At 42.9% G+C, this 20,963-nt stretch overlaps 1 protein-coding gene across 2 annotated transcripts in view; it reads right to left on the bottom strand.

Moving 5' to 3' along the window:
- ptchd4 (patched domain containing 4) overlaps positions 1-18,541 on the bottom strand; it is a 58,524-nt gene extending 39,983 nt beyond the window's left edge. The window contains exons 1-2 of one of the 2 annotated variants that reach the window (XM_056428827.1): positions 17,942-18,541; positions 1,845-2,340 (exon numbers count right to left, since the gene is read on the bottom strand). In XM_056428827.1, coding sequence (XP_056284802.1) covers positions 1,845-2,340; positions 17,942-18,541 — 1,096 coding nt within the window. The remainder of the gene's footprint in view (positions 1-1,844; positions 2,341-17,941) is intronic. The other variant, XM_056428828.1, reaches the window with a different exon arrangement.
- Positions 18,542-20,963: the final 2,422 nt, after the last annotated feature.

The raw sequence follows: 20,963 nt of genomic DNA, 5'->3' as shown, positions 1-20,963 counted from the left end.
GTATTTGGTGGAGAAACCTAGATATAGACTTGTATTTCGTGGAGAAATCTAGATATAGACACGTATTTGGGGGATAAATCTAGATATAGACCCGTATTTGGGGGATAAACCTAACGTGTAACGGTAGACTAGTTTGATATTGTGAGATGCTTTGAACTGTGTTATTTATCATGTAAAGTAAGTTAAATACCATGACTCAAAGTTTGGGCTTCATCGGGTTTAAAATGGCCACTACAAACAAGAGCCCTTTTTGATCAGTTTAGCATATTTGTCGTCAGTAAAAGAGTGACCTTTTTTATCGGGACTCTTGCCGAATATGCAACAACCAGATATTTTAAAGCCTGTTATCTCGTTGGACGGCAAAACGCCACTTCTTCCAACATGCGCACCAACATTTTTTTATGACATTTTCTGTAAAAGGATCTATAGCGTTTATTACTAAGTCCACCACCTCTTTCAAAACACATGGCATGCTGCTATTTACGATAGTTGGATTGATTATTTTTTTTCCACACTCAGCAAAGACCTGCCGGACTCTGCCTCTGATTGGCTACTATTTGTTGCCACCTTGCAGAATTTGGTAACTTTATTGCTGCTATTAAAGATTGGTGGCAACAGATTTCACCCCAGATCACAAGGATGGCAGCCTTCTTGTATAGTGCTCTCATAAAATCTCATATAATAACTTGGTGAAAATGTTTTTTTGGATTACTATGCAATATCCTTGTGTTGTTGAAGTTGAGATACAATGGATGATGCCTCATAAATAAACCTAATGTTCAACTAATTGTTGTTATAGCACACTGATAAAAAAAACAAAAAAAACGTTGCTGGCCCCTGCACCTCAAGGAAACCATCACTTTAACCTGAGTGCATACCTGCAAACTCATGAGGGGTGAAAGAGATGACAAGGGGGGGTGCAGGTGACTTTTTTCCCTCTCTTTTCGCCACACCACATCCACGTCGTTTGATGACACCTCAAAGCTTTTATAACTACAGTCTTTTGATTGTTCTGACCGCAAATCTAAATACTAAAAACAAACATTTTAAGAAAAAAGGTCCTCTGAATAATAGTGATCGGGCCCTAATAATAGTAATAACAACTTTACATTGTCATAATATATAATATGGTTAAAGTCATTCATGAACCAACTTCCTTTTTTTTGACTCGTGTGCTCTGCTGAACTGGGGGGTGCTAGTGAGAGTGTGCTCACCTGTGCGCGCGCATCACGCTGTGAGCACTGCGCATGCAGACAGCATTTAACGGAACGGAGCGGAGCAGCGCCTGCGCACTGATCGCTCTTTTAATGAAGTATCGATACTAAAAATATGCTAAATCACATCGTGTTTAACGTACGGGTACTTTGTTAGTATCGCTTACACCGTGCAGCGTGACAGCAGTAGATGTAGCGGACTAACATTCAAGCTAACCTAACTTCCCAAACGCTGTGGACATCTGAACGCTGATTGGCCGAGACGCGACACGTCCCATCAAAGATGTTTTATTGCGAAGAGCACCACTCCACATTTTCTCCGCGTCTCACTGCAAACTCAACGGCAGCGGGCAGGGTGAAGAAGAAAAAAAAATCGGAACGCGTCTCTGGTATTGTTCAGGGGGCCGGTCCAAATGTGGAGGCGGGCCGAATCCGGCCCGCGGGCCGTAGTTTGGAGACCACTGGTCCATACTAACACAAATACCACAGCTACAATGAACTGCAAGCATCCCCTTCACAATTATGCTAATCGCTCCCCCCCCAATAAACCCGATGTGAACGTCGACTCCTGATAAGCCCCCAACCACAACACACAGTCGGAGTCGGTCACAACTCGCCGCTCACACTCACCCATGGCAAAGAATGGGATCCCCAGGAGTGTGGAGTTGAACTTCCCGTCCGATATAAAGAAGATCCCCGCGGCCGTCACGTTGGCGATGCATATGGTCAGCACGCCCAGCAGGCCCAGGAACGGCTTCCCCCTCAGGCAATCCCGCATGGAGCTGGAGATGGTGGCGGCCAGGAGCACCAGCACCAGGCTGACCAGCACCTCCCCCTTGGCCAGCACGCCCGTTTGGTGGAAGTCCCGCCACAGGCTGAAGGAGGTGAGCGACTGGACGTGGAGCTGGTCGGTGGCGTGCGGCGCCTCGGCCGTTGACAGCCGGTTGACCAGCGCGCAGAACTCGTTCTCCCAGCGCTCGGCGATGGCATCCTGCACCACGGGTCCGTGGTTGCGGAGGTAGTAGGTGATCTGGACGGCCCGGGCGTACTTGACCTGCTGGTCGCGGCTGTTGGCCGAGAAGGACACGCCTCCCAGCTGGTGGCCGATGAAGGACACACGGCCATCCTGTAAATGGGGATTTACAGATATATATTAGCTCTGATGGAGGTTTTCATAAAAAACACATTTTAAATGCTTCACACCATTTGACTGGAAACCAGTTAAGTTGACCACCAGCTGTACTAAGGAATAGGAGTTGTGCTGCGGGGAGGGGGAAATAAAAATCTGTGAGTCAGTCTGCCAGGAAAAAACAGAACTGAAGTTATTGCTGGCACAACCGTTATCATTCATGTAGCGGTCCGATATATATATATATATTTACAATGTGCTACAATTTGCTATATCTTTTGCTTGTTAGCAGCAGTGAAAAAAACACAGCTGAGGAAGACGGTATTCTAAGGATGTCTCAAGTTAAATCTGCCAGACTGAAACAATTAAACATGTATAATAATTCTGTGCATCATAGATCCTTCATCTGCCTCAAGAGGCAACATCCAGTGAAGCCAATGCGGAAGTGCCTTAACCTGCACTCTTTCTAAAGGCCATAGGGGGCAATGAGAAATGTACTCTACTTCTCATTGGTTTATTCCCTCAATAAACATTGTAAACATGAGCGTATGGTCAAAATATTTTGTTTCACATCTTTTTCAATAAAGCATGAAGTTCATTTAGTAAATGATGGTCCATATGGAGTCAAACAGACGTTTCAGGGCGGTGCTACAAGGTCGCTACCACGACATTGTCCGTGTTTCTGTTTTCCAAATCATTTAAGTTAATTGTAACATTTTGATCAGCTAAAAGTATCGTTGGTTGAAGCTTTTCACTCAACACCTTCTCGTGTAACTTTCTGGTTGCAAAAACCAAGTTGGCGACGAAACGTCAGTCTACAAACCAACGGGGTCAGGTCAAAGTCAAAGTCAAAGTCAAAGTCAGTTTTATTTGTCAATTTTCCATATGTGCAAACATACAGAAGATCGAAATTGCGTTTCTCTTCTGTCCAACATAAAGTGAATTGTGCAACATATAGACAACATAGAGTGCAAAAGGTCGCGGTTACTACGCCCACTATGCTTGCGGTCATCATGGCCGTAAAGCCAACTACGATCACTGATCACATCTAAGATGCTATATGATTATAATAACTAACTAAACCTGGATCTCGGAACTCATTTTAGTGTTTGCCCTACCATGCCCCTCCCCACACACACATAATTTTCTCTATAGTGCTAGATTACAACAAAAGTAATTTACGGTTCCCTTTCCTAAAGAACAGGTCTTTGTTCTTTTAAAAACTAAAGGGCTGGATTTGATATCACTTCCAAGACAGGAACAGTATTGTTAATTTTGCTTTTTGTTATGGCGGCGACATGTATGACCCATTTAAAAACACGCCCTGCATTTCTAAAATGTCACCATGACCACTGCAACCCTGCACATAAACCAAAGCTTTATGCTCCATTGAGACACTTTCCCGATTAAACAGACCGGCCGCACAGCATCGGGAACCCCCGGCACGGCACGCTGCTTTAATGTTGCAACCGGAAAACAACGAGGACGTAAATTTGCAGCTTATCGTCGATATGAATTCCTCTCGAGTACGAGCACAATAATCCAGCACAATCGAAGAGCCGCAGCGTTGTCGTTTCACGTATCAGGGCAGCCTGATATAAGTCTTCCAGACAATAATAAATCCCAGTGATTGTTTGCTTCATTTTACCAGCAGTGAGAAAAACAAACAAAATGGATGAGTTATTGCACCGTCGCATTATGTGGGCAGCAGGATGAATTAGTGGCGGTGGACATCGCACCTAAAAGTCACATCATTGATGACATTCATAAGTCAACGCGTCCTGCATTATGTACCTGACTACCTCTAATATATCAATGTAGCAGGCAGGATCTCTGCATTATTACTCTCAAACCCCGCCCACTCTGTGCTTCAGAATCCGTCATCTAATGACAGTGTACAAGTGTGTTGCTGGAATGGAATCACTCAATAATTGCAGGGAAAGCTTCAGCTATAATTACCTTCGCATTGAAAATGCGGAAGGTTATGTTTTGATCGCCGTGTATTTATTTATTTATTTATTTGTATGCGTGTTATTCGCAGAACTCAAAAAGTATTGAACCGAATCGCATGGAATTTGGTGGGATGATTGGTTATTATCCGGGGACCAGTTGATTAGATTTTGGGATCAATCGGGTCAAAGGTCAAGGTCAAAGGTCATGAACAGGTCAAATCTTCTTGAATGGCATGAAATTTGGTGGGATGATTGGTTATTATCCGGGGACCATTTGATTAGATTTTGGGATCAATCGGGTCAAAGGTCAAGGTCAAGGTCATGGAAAGGTCCAAATCATTTTTTTACCATAGCACGATACATTTGTGTCCAATTGGCATGCAACTAATGCCAACATTTTCATAATTCAATGCCCAATCTTGTGATATGCGAAGGTATGCGCTCTACCGAGTGCCCATTCTAGTTTCACTTGTGTAATTGCGCCAGGCTCAACCCAATCCGCCTGCACCGGTCTGTAGCCTCATGCAGCCCAAACCCAGCCGACAGGGCGGTGCAGCAACACATGCTCCATGGCACCGGGAGTGGCGATACACAATCAGGGCACGGACTGCAAACTGCTTTCAAAGAAGAAGAAAAAAACACTCAAGCTTTGTTTTCTGTTTCGGCACCCTTTAGCGAGGAGGAAAATGTAGTTCTCAGTGTGTGTGTGTGTGTGTGTGTGTGTGTGTGTATGTGTGTGAGAGAGAGACAACAAATGAGATTAGGTGGGGGAAAAGGCTCTGCACAAAAGCGAGTGTGTGTGTGTGTGTGTGGTGGGGGGGGGTGTACAGGAATCCCTGTGAGAAGTTGAGGGATGTGTAAAAAGGCAAGAAGTGACACCTCCTCTAGTGGCATGCGGGAGAGTGAGAGAGAGAGAGAGAGAGAGAGGGGGGAGAGAGAGGGAGAGAGAGAGAGAGAGAGATAGAGAGAGAGAGGAGAGATAGAGAAAGAGAGAGAGGAGAGAGATAGAGAAAGAGGAGAGGGAGAGAGAGAGAGCGAGAGAGAGAGAGGGAGAGAGAGATAGAGAGAGGAGAGAGAGGGAGAGAGAGAGAGAGAGGGAGAGAGAGAGAGAGATAGAGAGAGAGAGAGAGAGAGGGAGAGAGAGAGAGAGAGAGAGAGAGGAGAGAGAGAGAGAGAGAGAGAGAGAGAGAGAGAGAGAGGGAGAGAGAGAGAGAGAGGAGAGAGAGAGAGAGAGAGAGGAGAGAGAGAGAGAGAGAGAGAGAGAGAGAGAGAGGGAGAGAGAGATATAGAGAGAGAGGGAGAGAGAGAGAGAGAGAGAGAGAGAGAGAGAGAGAGAGAGAGAGAGAGGGAGAGAGAGAGAGATAGAGAGAGAGAGAGAGAGAGAGAGAGAGAGAGGCTTCCAGGCTTTACGAACACATTCAAACAGAGAACCATTTTAAGAGCGGTACAGAGACGAGTCCATAAGACCAGGACATGAGGGAGCAATTTAGACTAATACTTTTGGATTTAAAGGTCCAACACATGGCAAACAACAATATCAAAAAGGACCGTTTGTGAAGACTATGTTGCTGAACAAAAGGTGGAAGTATCATGAAAATAGTTGTGGTTGTTGAAATAATCCAATCAAAACAAGGCATCGGTCTTTTGTGTGATGCTGACTTCAGGGCACTTCAGCTAACAAATGTAATGTTAGTACACTTTTACTGTTTTCATAAGGAAACAGTGTGTATATTATGTGTGTTTTGTGTATGAACAGCCCCTGGGGAAAATCCACTACCTATAGAAGCACTTAATCTTTAAGCTTAAAACTAGTTCATAAAAAGTAGTATATTCATATGTGGCATTTTTAGTCTGATCACAGATCAGATATCACAATAGTGTGAAATGCACCCTCAACATCAAAAACATCTCTGGGTGCCCTGATGAGTGCAACATTTCAATTATTGATGACATCACCGATTCAAATCCTTGTTGGTTTCTCTTTTCTTTCTTCTTTTTTGAGAAATGATCCTGACGGGGATCTAACGCACAAAGTAGTGCATTCTTTCCTTCGGGACTGAAATGCAGCACTTGGAGTCGTCTTACTTTCTGGCTTCCAAAGATCTATTTAAGAAAAGAAAAAAAAACTATTGAGACAACTGTTCAGTATTATTAAATGATTTCATTGCTATTGTGCATTTTTGTTCAGATTTGACTAAATAAAATATATGATCAAACTGAATGACTCCTAGCAAATCCGAATTCAGAAACCTTCGTAATTAAAGGTTCTAATGCCTTTTTCGGAGAACAATTTAGCGATTTTTTTTCTATTGCCATGTACTCAACGCACCCTGGGGCGAGCCAATAATACATGAGACATACAGCAACTACCACCGTCAGCCCATTCCTGTGTGTCTGTCCTCCCATCCTCCAATCACATCTCCTCTCCTGCAGCATTGCCCTCCCTCTCTGCATATCGGCTGTTATCCTGCTGCCTCCGCTCTCACCTCCAATTTTAATTATTTATTAAAGTGAATGTGTGTGTGTGTGTGGTGAGGGGGATGTTGACCTTAGCTTGACATTGCCGCGCAGCACACAAACCCAAACTACCAATAACTTAATTTAATCCGGCACTCTATTTCACTGTGCTCTCATGAATGCAACAGGAAGCTTTATCTTGTCAAACACAATATTATTTGTACGTGTATGCATGCAGAAACAGCCCGCCTCTGACCTTTTTTTAATCCATTTTGAGATTCTTTAACTACGGAAGCCCAGAGCAGCCACTTTGCTCAGGTACCAACGCAAGATGGCTCCTTGATTAAGTCAGAAGGGATACTCGTGCATTGATGTTATTAAGTTTGCAATGTGCACATTTGAGTGGGTCCACTGTGTAATTTGATGAACTGAAATGAAAAACCGCCATTCTGCCCCTAGCAACAGTTACTGGATATAACTTCAGAACTGCCCACCTCTCCGCTTGGGGAGGAACATAATAAGCCAATCAGAGCTTTTTGGGGGGGCAAGAGGAAAAATGTTAACGTCATCAACGTGTGCTGGAGCCAGGACCACATGGCAACAAACATGAATAAGATTGATGCATCTGTACAAATTGTTGTGCATTTACCTACATAAATAATTATAACTATTGACCCACCAGGCTTGTGCATATCAGGAAAAGCCTTGTAATCTAGGTCTGACACAAGCAGATATTACATATTGCCTGTCTGTTGTAAACAATGAACAATAGAGAAGACCAACTCAATACCCAGGTAGGGTAGCAAAGCCATGGCCTTGTTGTCTCAAGTTGATGCGTCAACATCAATTTTAATAAAAGGCCAAACTGAAACTTCACACCAACATTCAAGAACAGGGGAAGGGGAATTTGCGTCGGACAGGACTTGATGATAAAAGCGAGATAAAAGCATGATTACTGGAGATCGACTTTGGATGATGGATTTTTATTATTTTTCGAAGGAAAATGCCAAGCGTCGTTGCTTTAAATGGCCAAACGGGGGAGTGGCCAATAGGTAGACCAGCAACTCTGTGTTAAGTTACAGTTTTATTTCAAAAGAGTCTGGTTTTAGCGATTTATTATTGTTTCTGCTGAATTTAGAAATTGTGATGGATTTATTTATTTATTATTACTATTTTATGACCATTTATGGACGAAACAATCAATCAATTAGTCCAACTAGAACGACTGTTCTTCGTCCCTGGTGATTTGACACTAACGAAAGTCATGATTGTTATATTCCATAGTGCACCGACATTCTACACTCGGGAAATCCTTATGAGAAAATTTCAACTTTTTTGCTTCATGCTTGACACATCTTTATTGTTTTTTTGGGGTTTTTTAACACAAAATCAGCCTCATCTGTCTTGCTGTTTTACTCACTTGACAGGTCGCCTTTCAGGAAAACAAACTTTTCTAACGAGATGTAGTTTTCCTTTTAGACTTTTGTCCTTGTAGACCTGTGGAATCCAACATCACGAGATACTTACGTTAAGATCTTGAGATGTTATGCAACATAATATTCAACCATGGCTGTTCTGGGCTTCCAAACTAGAAACACACGGTACTCTTTAACATTTGGGCAACTGGAAACTAGAAGTCCATATTCTTGTGACAAACTGTGAGCTGACTGTCAGCGGAGGGAAACTCAAATTGATTGCCCAATTGGCTATCAGCAGATGATCAGATAGCAGCGCTGCCATCCATCCAATCTGTGGCCGTAACAGCTTCGGCACGTCAACCCGCAATCAGCTGGCTCTTTTTTAACCGCTTGACTGCAGGATGGAAACCACGGTGCAATGCCACGGACTGAATCAAGAGCAATGAAGCCGAGGTTTTGATCTTTGGTCGGGAACGTCATAAACTACAGATACAGCCCTTCATTGCTTCTCCCCCGCTGGCAGTGTTAAGAACCTTGCGGTGACCTCTGCCACTTATCCTTCGAGCAGCAATTACAATTAAGAGACATGTGTACGACAAGACACAAGCTCAATTTGAATGAAATATCATACATGCTTTATGTATGATACCTGCTTCTCATTCCCACCGTTGCCGAATAGCAAGATGGTCGGCCAGATGGTCTTGTCATATCACTTTGATTTTAGCATCGCTGCACTGGTTGCCCATTACCTTTGGAATGAATTCCACAATTTTATTAATTATCTTCGGGGACATTCATTATGTACTCCAATATCATATCAAAGACCTTTTTAATCCCTGACAGCACCAGCCAAGCCCCTAAAATCATCGGACTGGAACCTTTCAGACTTTTCGGTAAACCAGAATGAAAACCAAGGGCGCTGCCACCGCAGCTTGTAAGTGCCTCCTTAAAACTCACTTTTACAAGACGGTCTACACAAAGAGGAGATCTGAAGCGGTGCGACGATGGGGAAGTATGAATAAATGTTTGCGAGGTGTTTCATTGTATCTTTATTGTTGCACTTTCATAAAGTTTGCACTTTAATTTGTTTGGAATTCACGAAGTTGTTCTTTTTTTGGCCTGTTTGATATGCAATCACTCCTGATAGTTGTATCATATTAAATATATGTGGTCATATCCCTTCTGAAGTTATTTATTTTGATGTTATACTTGCATCTCCATCTGTTTAGTGTTCTCTGGGTTTTATTCACTTTGATATCGATATCCATTTCGTTACGAGATGTAGCTGTCCTTATTTATTTATGAATCCCCATTTGTTGATGTTTTTTTTTACACCACACTGCTTAAAGCCGTTTTAAACGGATTACACAGCCCCAAAAATGCCAAACAAAGAATAGATATTTGAAGGTATTTTCGCCTGGGAATTAAGCTAAAGTATGTGTATGAGGCATGAGCATTCCGGGAAATTAATTAGCTGAGACAGCTCGTCAAACGGCAGGAGACGGTGAGGCCGATGCAGACGGAGGAGGAAAGGAGGTCACACCAACCTTCAGGAACAGGGAAAGTGGAATTTGCGTCGGACAAAAGCGATTGTGCTGTGCATGATTACTGCCGATCGACTTTGGATAATGGATTCTTAAATTTTTTTTGCAAACAAAAATGCCAAACGTCATTGCCATAAATGGCCAAACGGGTGTGTGGGGGGGGGGGGGAGAGGCAACCACAGCAGCGGTAGACCAGCAACTCTTGTGTTAAATTACAGTTTTATTTTGAAGGAGTCTGGTTTAAGATATTAGTTATTGTTATGTGTCGTTATTGTTAAGAATTTGTGATGTATTTATCTCTTTATTATTACTATTTTAGGGCAATTTGTGGACCAAAAAATCAATCAATTAGTCCAACTAAATATATTGGGATTCTTCAAATGCTTACTTAGTTTAGATGATATCAGGGGAGACGAAAATATGTAAACATATTAAGGAAGGTTCCCTCGTGATTTGTACCTACTGCCCGTTTTCCAAATTGGATCGCGGTGGTTTTGTCATTTTAAAGTGGGTTCTCGTAGAAAAAGTTTCTCTAAAACACGGTTGTTGAATGACATTTGTGTTTAAAAAAACTAACCAACCATGAAACAACATGTGTTAAATGACGATCATTAGTTGTATTTTTTCAACTGCTTCTGCTTTTCTGTGTTTTATATTTCGAACAGATTAATTAATAATGAGAATACTTGTCAACATTAATTCCATTGGTCAATACACTTTGATGTTCTTTTTGTAAATCATGCATCACGCCTGTATGAAGTACATTGTGACACAGTACGCTAATGCAGGGGTCCCCAAACCCGGCGCGCCGTACGATCCGGCTTGGTTGGAACCGGGTCGCGGAATAAAAGTGAATAAATAAAGTTTAAATTATTTTATTTTTTTAATCAGTCGGAAAAATATTTTATTTTGAAAAAGGACCGGATCCACCCGTGTGTACGTCTGAGCCGCGTTCAGGAGTCTTAAAGTTCGGGTTTATCGCTGCAGGCGAGTCTCACGCGCCGAACCCTCTGCTGGCGGCACATTTCAGTGACAAAGAATCTTCAAACAGATTCAACCTGCTCAATGAATTATGTCACTTCAGGGAAATGACAACTGGTTTCAAGTTGGCCGATGAAGTCGCTGCTGTGTGGGCGAGTGAACAGCGGAACATTCTACATGTTTCAGACGTTGACCGGGTGGAAGAGGCTTTTAAAAGAGTTTGAGCGGTACTCCAACCACAAAAGACCCGACTGCAACAGAATAGACCTGCAACCCATTTGTAAACAAACCCACCCGGTGAATCGAGCCCGTCCGAGCTAGAAAAAAATGTGCTGGAGATGCAAATGACGGTGGCCTTAAGGGACATTTCACACAACAACTCTGCCGGTGTTCTAATGACAGCGACCAGAACTCGGTGAGGAGCAGCGGACCAAACACACGTCTGTCGCCGTCTCCATTAGCGGCTCGTTGCAGGTCAACAAGCGCACGGCTCACACGAATTCGGCGTAATGATGAGTTGTAGTTTTGGCACTTTATGCCCTTCGTATAATTGTATGACGTCATATGTATTACGTCATTTATATTGCCGGTCCGTGAAAATTATTTCTGACACGGAACCGGTCCGTGGCTCAAAAAAGGTTGGGGACCACTGCGCTAATGTACCTTTTTATTTTCACGACAGACATTTAGCAGAACAGCACAGGTGTATTTAATGACAAGAATGATGGCTGCTTTCCACTTAGCGTGAGGCCCTGGTGTGTGTGTGTCTGTCTGTGTGTGTGTATGTGTGTGTGTTGGTGTTTGTGTGCGTGCGTGCGTGCGTGTGGGTGTGTGTGTGCTGACCCGCTGGGACACTTCACCGAACCAAGCCTAAGTCGTTATTGTTATTAATAACCAAGTCTTTCCTGCCGCCGGCAGCCTAAACTTTCGCTGTGAGGTTTGTTTCCCACGACACCTTTAGAAACAAGGCGTCTTCAAAATGCAGAACTTTTTAACTGACCCCCCCCCCCCTTTTTTTTTTTACAGACCACAGACGCATTTTCCAAAATCATTGAGTGCGTTTTGAGATGTTTTTAGTGAACTAACGGGGGGGGGGGGGGGGGGTTCAGAGTGGGGTTGTATTCGGTGATTATGCTCAGTGCTCTTCCACATAGTGCTGCTGCGGCAAATCAATGTCTGATTAAGTGAATCCAAAATAACTTATTTTCTTTTGGGGGGATGGGGGGGGGGGCTTTTATATAAGTCAATATCTGCAGGACACCTTTGGGCCACATGAGGGAACCTGCATGTCGCTGATGTTGTGAAAATGGTCATCTACTAACAGCATTGCATCTAAAAGCAGAGGCATGACTAATAAAGAGGATACAAAGAGTGTGATTTCTCAAGCGTACATTTCTTCCAAATGTCTGGGTTACCTCGTTGCCGGTTAAAATGTCCACGAATGTTCGTGATTCATACATAAGGCCTGTTCACAAATCATTGTTGCCGTGGTGGACCAGCAACTCCTGTGTTAAACAGCTTTTATGTGTTTCATATATCATTGTAAACAAAATATAATTGGGCTTTGGAGTCTGGCGGCTTTGAAGACAGCGGAGCCTTCATGCTTCAAGATACAGAGCTGAAAATAGTCTGAATACAGCGTACACTGCCTCCAGAACTCCATTTTCTACAACACACTACTATTGACAAGCGCCTCATACTTCAAAAAGAATGGGAGCAGCCCCTTTAAGTGCATGAATCTTCTCAACGCTGGCAGTGAGCAATATTTATTGCTTTATTCTAAATCCCCAAAATAGGAAGATGCATGAGTGTTTTTTTTGTCAGTGAACAGCAGTGATAAGATAAAGGCAATCACGCTTCCCTCTGTATCCATCTTTCCGAGGTAATGCCGTGCTTTCGGATGGAGTAAAAACTGGACTCACGTACCAGAACACACAACGGAGGCAGACACACTCACACTGCCACGAGCCGGCGGGTTGTGATACGATACTCACAGGCGCGTGTCACACACACGCACATACGTGGTGTTGAACGAACTGGGGCGCCTTGTCGTATTACATGTCTCTCAACATTTCTGTAGCAACCAAAAAAAAAAGGAAAAGGGGCGAAAAGAAGACGATGAAGAGCTACTGCAGTCGAAAGTGAAATAGAGACATTTCATGCCAAGTAAATGTAGTTCTCAGGGAAAAACCTGGAAAAACCTGTGAGGCATTCAGAAGCCGAATGTAGTGCTCTCGGGTCTTTATATTGTTAGTTTGGATCAATGGACAAATGGCATTTCTTTAATAATCCAATCATCCACCTGATAATAATCTAAATGTGATGATTGGACATTCTCCAAATTCAGTTTCCTTGTGTTGGACGAAGAATTTGTGGACTGTTGAGATGTTTTTTGTGTGCGCTCTTGACCGCCAAAATACAATGTCTATTACAGTTCACACTTACAGTTCATGAACTTACAGGTTATCCATCCATCACGCCATCGACTCGCCAATGACACGTGAAACCCTACTTTGGCATTTCATGTATCTGTTTACCGTTTTGCTTAAAATTTTACTATATTCATTACAAAAAGAGCAAAAACACTGGCAAGATCTTGAAGGAAGGACAATACATATGAAAGTTAATGCCTAGCACATATACCCTCTGCACCTGAATGAAGTTGAAATCAAAAGCTACAACAAAGCGTCTGAGCTGGAGACGAGCAACGCAATTAGAAAACACTGATGAAACCCGGAAATTGATGTGTGAAAAAAAAGAAATACTGTGGACAACACAGAGAAAAAGCTGAACAGCATCTACTCGTGCAACATATTTTCTGTGTAAAAGTCGTACACACCAGTGGCGGTTCGTCCATAGGGGGCGCTAGTGCGCCGCCCCTCTTAAAATTTGGAGATGAAAAAAAAAGAAGAAGAAAATTAAAAAATATCCTGTCAAAAAACATTATATGCCAAATCATTTAAATAGTAAATATACTGTGTTGACGCGCTAAATGTGTGTGGGAGACCGTAAGCCCCTGTCAACAACCACTTAAGTTAATGTGAAAAAATATAATATATCGCCATTATCACGGAGAGAAGCCCTCCCTTTTCGAGGCGCTGGTCTAACGTGTGTGTACGGCATCGATACAACATTTCAGTCGTTTTGGCAATGACCGGCTTCACATTGGCGGATGAAACCGAATCTTGGGGCGCACAAATGTGCGCACGCGATTGGATTATTCGGCAGATCAGAGACCCGTATGTTCCCTCAGCCCATAGAGCAGTGTTGCCAGGTCTGCGGTTTTCCTGCGGAATCGGGCCACTTTTGAAGTGTTGCTGGTTGAATTTTTTGTCCTTGGTTCGGGTAGACCTATTTTGCATTCAAATTACATGAATATCTTGAAATAAAAATCCATATTTTAAATGAAATAATTTATTCATACCCAAATCCTACCAAACTGACTCCAGATCAGCACGTACACACATTTTATTTATGATAATATACTGTATCTAATTACACAAGGCCATTTTAGGACCTAGGTGAAATAACTTGAGGGAAAACTGCTTTTAATGCTGGCAAACTAAACAAATGTTGTTACTTTGTAGATATTACAATACATTTGGCAATGATAGCAATGCTGTTGGACTTTAAAAGCAGTGTATATGGTTTGGCACGGGCATATTTTGAGTTCTGATATTGAGCTGGTTTTATCTCACAGACCTGGCAACCCTGCCAGGGAGCTCCACCTCCACCTCCACGCAGGTACGCGAGCAACATAGCTAGCAGAAGCTTGTTGTTAGCATGGCGTCGGTGACTGAAAACTCTGTGGTATCTCTACGCGAAAGACCTTTCAATCGACGGTCAGATATTGACAAGAAGAGGCTGAAAGAGTTGGGACCCGAACATCCGGAATTAAAAATTCAGCAGCAAATCGCTGACCGCGGGAGGACGTACACCCGGAGATTCTCCTCTAGCCGATATGCTAACCGGAGCTGGTTAGCTGATTGCTCCATGAGTAATTCGTTTTTTGTTCCCCATGTCTGTTGTTCCAAAGTCCTGGGACTGAAACTCTCTGGACTACAACGGGGTGAGGGATCTACAGAGCTTCAGACAAGTGTAAAGCACGAATCTTGCCGCAGTTATCTAGCTAAGAGCATGGAGCTAACTCGCTAACAGCTGTTAGCGAGTTAGCTTCATGCAGAGCAGTAGGAGACCGAACTGGCATCGAAACACAACGAAGAAGTTCTGAAAAACAGACACATTCCCTCAAGAATAATGAAACAGGCTGGTTACAGACATGATTGACTTTAACCAGAGAGTTATTGATAAGTTTGCCAACTTTAAAGAGAGGAGGCTACTTGTCTTTACAGTAGTGGGTCTGCTCTGTCACCCAATGTAACATGTGATCTCTTTCTGACTATTCTGCTCTGAACCTCTTTCATGTGAGGGTGAAACTCTTTTATTTTGCAAACCTCTGAAACTCAACCCAATGTTCCTTAAAGCTGCTCTGAACCTCTCATGCCCAAAGTCACAGTGTGTTGATAGTTGTTATTGGACAGTGTTGAGCACGCTGTGTTCTTGAAATAAAGCTTAGTTTTTTACAATATTCTACTCAAAACCTCTTTTCTTCTCATTGTTGAGTGCTATTTAAACTGCGCCCCCCCCCAAAAAAAATTCACCAGCCGCCACTGGTACACACACACACACAATCACACACACACAGACAGATAGCTACTGGTCTCCATCTGCAGAGCACACCCGCACGACGCATTCGTGGGCCTGTCCACGGCATGTACGCAAACGACATGCAGCATCTCTGCTGCTGCATGCTGAGCGCATCTCACACGGCTGCACGTGCACCGTCAGGTTCACACACTGAGAAGGAAGAGAGGGAACACCACTCCAGGCAACGATGGGGTAATCTTATTGGCTACTGCATGGAGCCAATGTCATGCTGCATGCATGTGCTGCCTAGAGGAGGCAGGAGAGGGGAGACACTGCATAAAAAAAGGCAGGATATCCCCGTGAGTGTGTGTGTGCGTGTGAGAGTGTGTGTGTGCGTGTGAGAGTGTGTGTGTGCGTGTGTGTGTGTGTGAGAGAACAGAGAGAGCGAGGCATGCAGCCAATCAATTCACCTGCACCAACCACACTCTAAAAAGCCCAACTTCAAATTTGTTGTCCTAACACATTTTTTAAAGTTGAGTCAACAAATGCCTTTGAAAAAAGTTGAACTAACTCAAAATGTCAATTTCATTAATGAAGAGTGGAATCCACTTAAAATGTTAAGTTGAGAAAACTTAATATAGTGGTTTGGGCATCTGCTGAGGTAACTAAGGCCACTGTGCATGTATGTCAGTAAACACACACACACATATATATATATACAAATACATATATAAGTACATATATATATATATGTAAATACATATATATACTACTTTAATCTTATATTTTAAATAATAAAATAATATAAAAATATTTTCTTTAGCCCCTGTTTAAAATACATTGGTTTTTGATACTATTGTTTGTTTATTATATTTAGATATGGATTAGATTTGGAAGGATATTGTCCATTGTTTAATGTCAGATTTGCTCTAGTTCAGGTTTTTGTCACTTATTGAATTAAAGGGAGCCTGTACTGTGAGAGCAAATGTTTCCCTGTATTTTGCTCAATTTATTTATTTAATTTAACAGACTATGAAGATTGAAATACTATAATACTAATGTGTAGGAGGTGACTCTTGTATGAAAGTGGTATATTTTAGTTTAAAAAATCTGCATAAAAATTTCTTTTGACTTTTAAATTGTATTGTTACAGAATGGGAAGAAAAAAAATGAAAATTTAAAAGAGGCGGTGAATATTTATTATAGTCTCTGTATGCTTGTTTTTGTGTAGAATACAGACCAGGAGGAATCTTACGTGAAAGGAGTTGAACTGGGAATACTGCAGAGTGGGTGGAGCGGGGGTGTGGTTCAGGGAACGGTGTCTGATTGTCATCAGCTGGACTGATTGGTAATCAGATTGGTAATCAGTCCAGCTGATGACGATCTGTGTTGGTTATCTGAGTCTGTCTCCATAAAGGAGCTGGACAGACAGGAGATGAGAGGATGTGGAGAGCAGAGACACAGTCTGCTGTCGGAATAAACCTTATTACCGAATATCCCTCTGGCTACTTGGTGCTTTAGGGGGGGGAACCTACTCGTGACGGCTACACACGTGTCACAACCATGTTCCAAAACTTGTTTCAAGGCCTTGATTTTGGATTCACAAAACAGAATTGTTTCTTTTTCTTTCTTTATGCAGCCATTGTGATTTTTAAGGATGTTGACCCTCTGCTGTCTATGTTCAAGTGTTGACACCTGGAATTCATATAGTTATGCAAACAGATGTTTAGTTATTGTTAATAAACATTTTGTGTTTGAAGAAGTTTGTTTTCTTTAACTGTTGACTTTTCCAAAGAAAACGGTATACATTTTTAATCAATTTAAATGAAGGCAACGTTGCAAAGAATGTTGAGTGTACTCAATTAATGGGCAGTGAAATTTAGTCACAAAACATTTTAAGTTAAAAGTAAGTTCTCTCAACAAAACATTTCTCAACAAAAAATGTTAAGTGCTGTTGATGTATGTTTTTAATTTACAAGAACACACAATTTAAAGTTTCTCCAATTTAATATTTTAAGTGTTCTGAACTTAAGTACATGAGTAGATGTAACTATCAAATGCAATATTTTAAGTAGTGTTAACTTAAATACATAAGTATGTCTGAATAGTAATGTTACGTTTGACAAACTTAAGATATCACTTTGAGTGAACTTCTTATCATAAGTTTGACACAACACATTAGCCCTTAGTTGAGTGAACTCAAAAAGGCTTTGCAGCTGGTTGCCTCACTTTTTAAAGTTGACTCAACTTTTTTTTTTTTTAGAGTGTAGGGAGGAGGGTGAACAACTGTAAAAGAAGCCGGCTGTGTTGTACGAGGAGGGTTCCCTCCTCCAAGTGACATGTGTGGCAATCCCCAATACAAGCCCGGGCTTTTCTTCATTCACAAATTACGGCGACTCGCGCTACTCACGTGCTGACCGCTGCTGCATCGTCACCACAGCTCTGATGGAAAGATGTTGTGTTTTTTTGGAGGTAGGAGATGAGGGGGACCTAGTATGCACAGGCCCGGCCTGACACGCGCGCGCGTGTGTGTGTGTGTGTGCGTGTTTGAGCGCAATGGGTGGTGGGGGGGGGATGAATGAGAAAAAAACCACCTCACCTTCAGCGTCGTGTTCGGGTAGCTCACGGGCACCTTATGGAAAGTGCTGTTGGAGAGCACCGCGTGCCCGATGTCCTCGAAGATGGTGACGATGTCGTCCAGCAGGCAGCGCTTGTCCCGGTGCCTGAGCATGCAGAGGTGCGCGAACGTGTAGTTAAACCCCTTGTAATTGACGTGCAGTTCCAGCACCTGCTTGTGGACCCGCAGGACCTGCTCGGCGAGCTCCAGGATGTTCCCGCCGGACCGGGCAAGCAGGATGAGCCTGCCGTATCTGCCCGGCGTGTGCAGGTCCGAGTACAGCTTGTGCTTCGACTGGTCGATGGGGAACAGGCTGTTGGCGAGGCTGCGCTCGATCTTGGCGAGGCTGTGGGTCGGCGCCACCAGCACCTCCAGGTCCGTCTCCGGCGTGAATCGGCTGAGCACCGTGGAGCCGAAGATGATGGTGAGGACCGCTGGGACGGTGATGAAGAACACGGGGTGCCTGCTAACGAATAAGCCCAGCCAGTAGAACGAAGCCTTGAGCCCTCTGTGGATCACTTGCCGCAGCATCCTCCACAGAATCCCGCTCGCAGATGCCCGGTCTCCTCCGATGAAGCACATGTGACATCAGACTCGCCCCCCCCCCCCCCCTCCCGGCTCAGTCCAATTCGTTAAGAGAATTACACCAGGCTACACCGCCGTGCACGCGCGCACTCACTCGCACACACATCACAACACCTGGAGAAAAAGAGAAAAGCCCACAGCACCGCAGCAATTCGCTGCAAGACAGACGCACACGCACGCACTCGCCCACACGCATGCACACGCACAGACGGGAGGGCTGATCGAGTCCGGGTTGTCTGATTCTCAAGCCATTCCGCGTGCCTCCTACCGCGTGTGATGAAGTGAAGTGGAGGGGGGAGAGTCCTCTCCTTCGCCGCACCGGCAGCGACGAGCCGCGGCGGCGTGGAATGCATGTGCGGTGTGCGCCTTGACGAGCCCCCCTCACACACACACACACACACCGGCGGTGCAGCCTGATTTATGTATAACTGTATACCATGTGGCTGGGTTTGTAACAGGGGGTGGGGGTGGAGCTGGAGGAGGAAGGTGTGTGTGTGTGTGTGGGAAGGGGGGGGGGGGGTTGCCTGGTTATTTTTAGGAACAGTGGAGGGCAACAGGCACTATACTAGTTGTTAAAATGTGCCCGCTGGTGGTGGCCGGAGTGACCCAAAGAGTGCAGGGATGATGAGTCAGTGGGTTGGCTCCGTGGATGAGGGGGGAGGGGGTGGCCAGGCCGGGTGGTGTTAACCATCACAACTAAATACCTATAACTTCAACCCCTTTATTCTAATGTGCACATAACAAAAACAACTCTGGAACATAAGACAGCGTCTTTGAAGGATGGAGACTGCTGTAAGAGTACACTCAAACAGACACACACACACACATACACATACACACACGGACACAATTGTACTTCTACCTGTGTGAGGACACATCGGGACATAATGCATTCTAATAGCCCCTTCACCCATCACTATACACGCAAAAAAACGATTCAAGCCCTTCTTAGAGGTGATACATTTAAATATTGTTTGATATATTTAAATAAATCAATTACAAAATGAAGATATTTATATTGAATGGGTGTAACACAAAATGTAGGAATACTTTCATTTATTAGATTTATTTAGGTTACACTCACAAAAGCGATTCAAGCCCTTCGAGGTGACACATTTAAATATTGTTTGATACATTTAAATTAATCAATTACAAAAATAGATATTTATATTAAATGGGTGTAACACAAAATGTATGAATACTTTCATTTATTAGATTTATTTAGGTTAGATGGTGTGCATATCAACTCAAAATAAATGTGTTTCATTGAGGACTACTCTTTGCGCATGCGCCAGCTGAAAATCAGTTGTTTACATGAGGTGAAGATACTTACAGGGCTGTATGGTGGTGTAGTGGCTAGCACTGTCGCCTCAAAGCCAGATGTCCGTGGGTTCAATTCCCAGTTGGGGCGTTCCTTCTGTGTGGAGTTTGCATATTTTGTTCGTTAGTTAGTTTATATTTTGAGTTGGACAAACACAAATTAATTTAATTTAATGAATATCGTTATTTTATTTGAGATGTATTTGATACAAATGAGTTGGACTAACTTAATTACATTTTATTGCACTGATGTGCTAAATTTGAGTTGGAGTGGCATATAATTATTGGATGGAAAACCTGCCAACAATTTAATTGAGTTCATCCAATGAGTCATTTCTTTGAGTGTACTCAGTGCCCGATACCCAACTCTCACCCTAACCTGAACTCTAAACTGAACCTAAAAAACAAGTTCAAACCCTGAAAGAGGCCTTCTAGAAGAAATGTGGACTAGCCAACAAATCTTACTGCCTCAAAAAATATACTCACTCTGAAGTTCTAAAACTGGCTGGTATTAATAAAGTACGGCTATATTACCACCTCTGTTACTACTCGGACCTGGGGGAGTCTAGCACCCCCTACAGTCGAAGCAAGACCATCATATGTCAGAATCAGAATTTGACTTTGTGAAGGGTGCATAACAATAAACAAAACACACAGTGCACATATTTGTAATATCGTTATTAGTATTCACAAGCATGGTTTGTTTTTTTAACGAAGTTACTAGAAATTATAAAATCATTTCAACAGTGTTTTTTGCTTTATAAAAACTCAAATGGTCTGTCAAGACTGCCTTGCTTATTAATCAAAAATGTTTTTTAAATGCTTTCCGGCATTGTAGTCATGCCATTGTGGTTTTGTCACTAAATAAATACAACACAAGCATGTATATGCACTCAAAAAAACGATTCAAGCCATTCTTAGAGGTGACACATTTAAATTAATCAATTACAAAACGAAGATATTTATATTGAATGGGTGTAACACAAAATGTAGGAATACTTTCATTTATTAGATTTATTTAGGTTACCCTCACAAAAACGATTCAAGCCCTTCTTAGAGGTGACACATTTAAATATTGTTTGATAAATTTAAATAAATC

This window comes from Pseudoliparis swirei, chromosome 12 (assembly GCF_029220125.1).
Source record: "Pseudoliparis swirei isolate HS2019 ecotype Mariana Trench chromosome 12, NWPU_hadal_v1, whole genome shotgun sequence".
NCBI lineage: Eukaryota > Metazoa > Chordata > Actinopteri > Perciformes > Liparidae > Pseudoliparis > Pseudoliparis swirei.
Note: the sequence above shows the minus strand (reverse complement) of the source record. Positions and strands in the feature narration are given on the sequence as shown.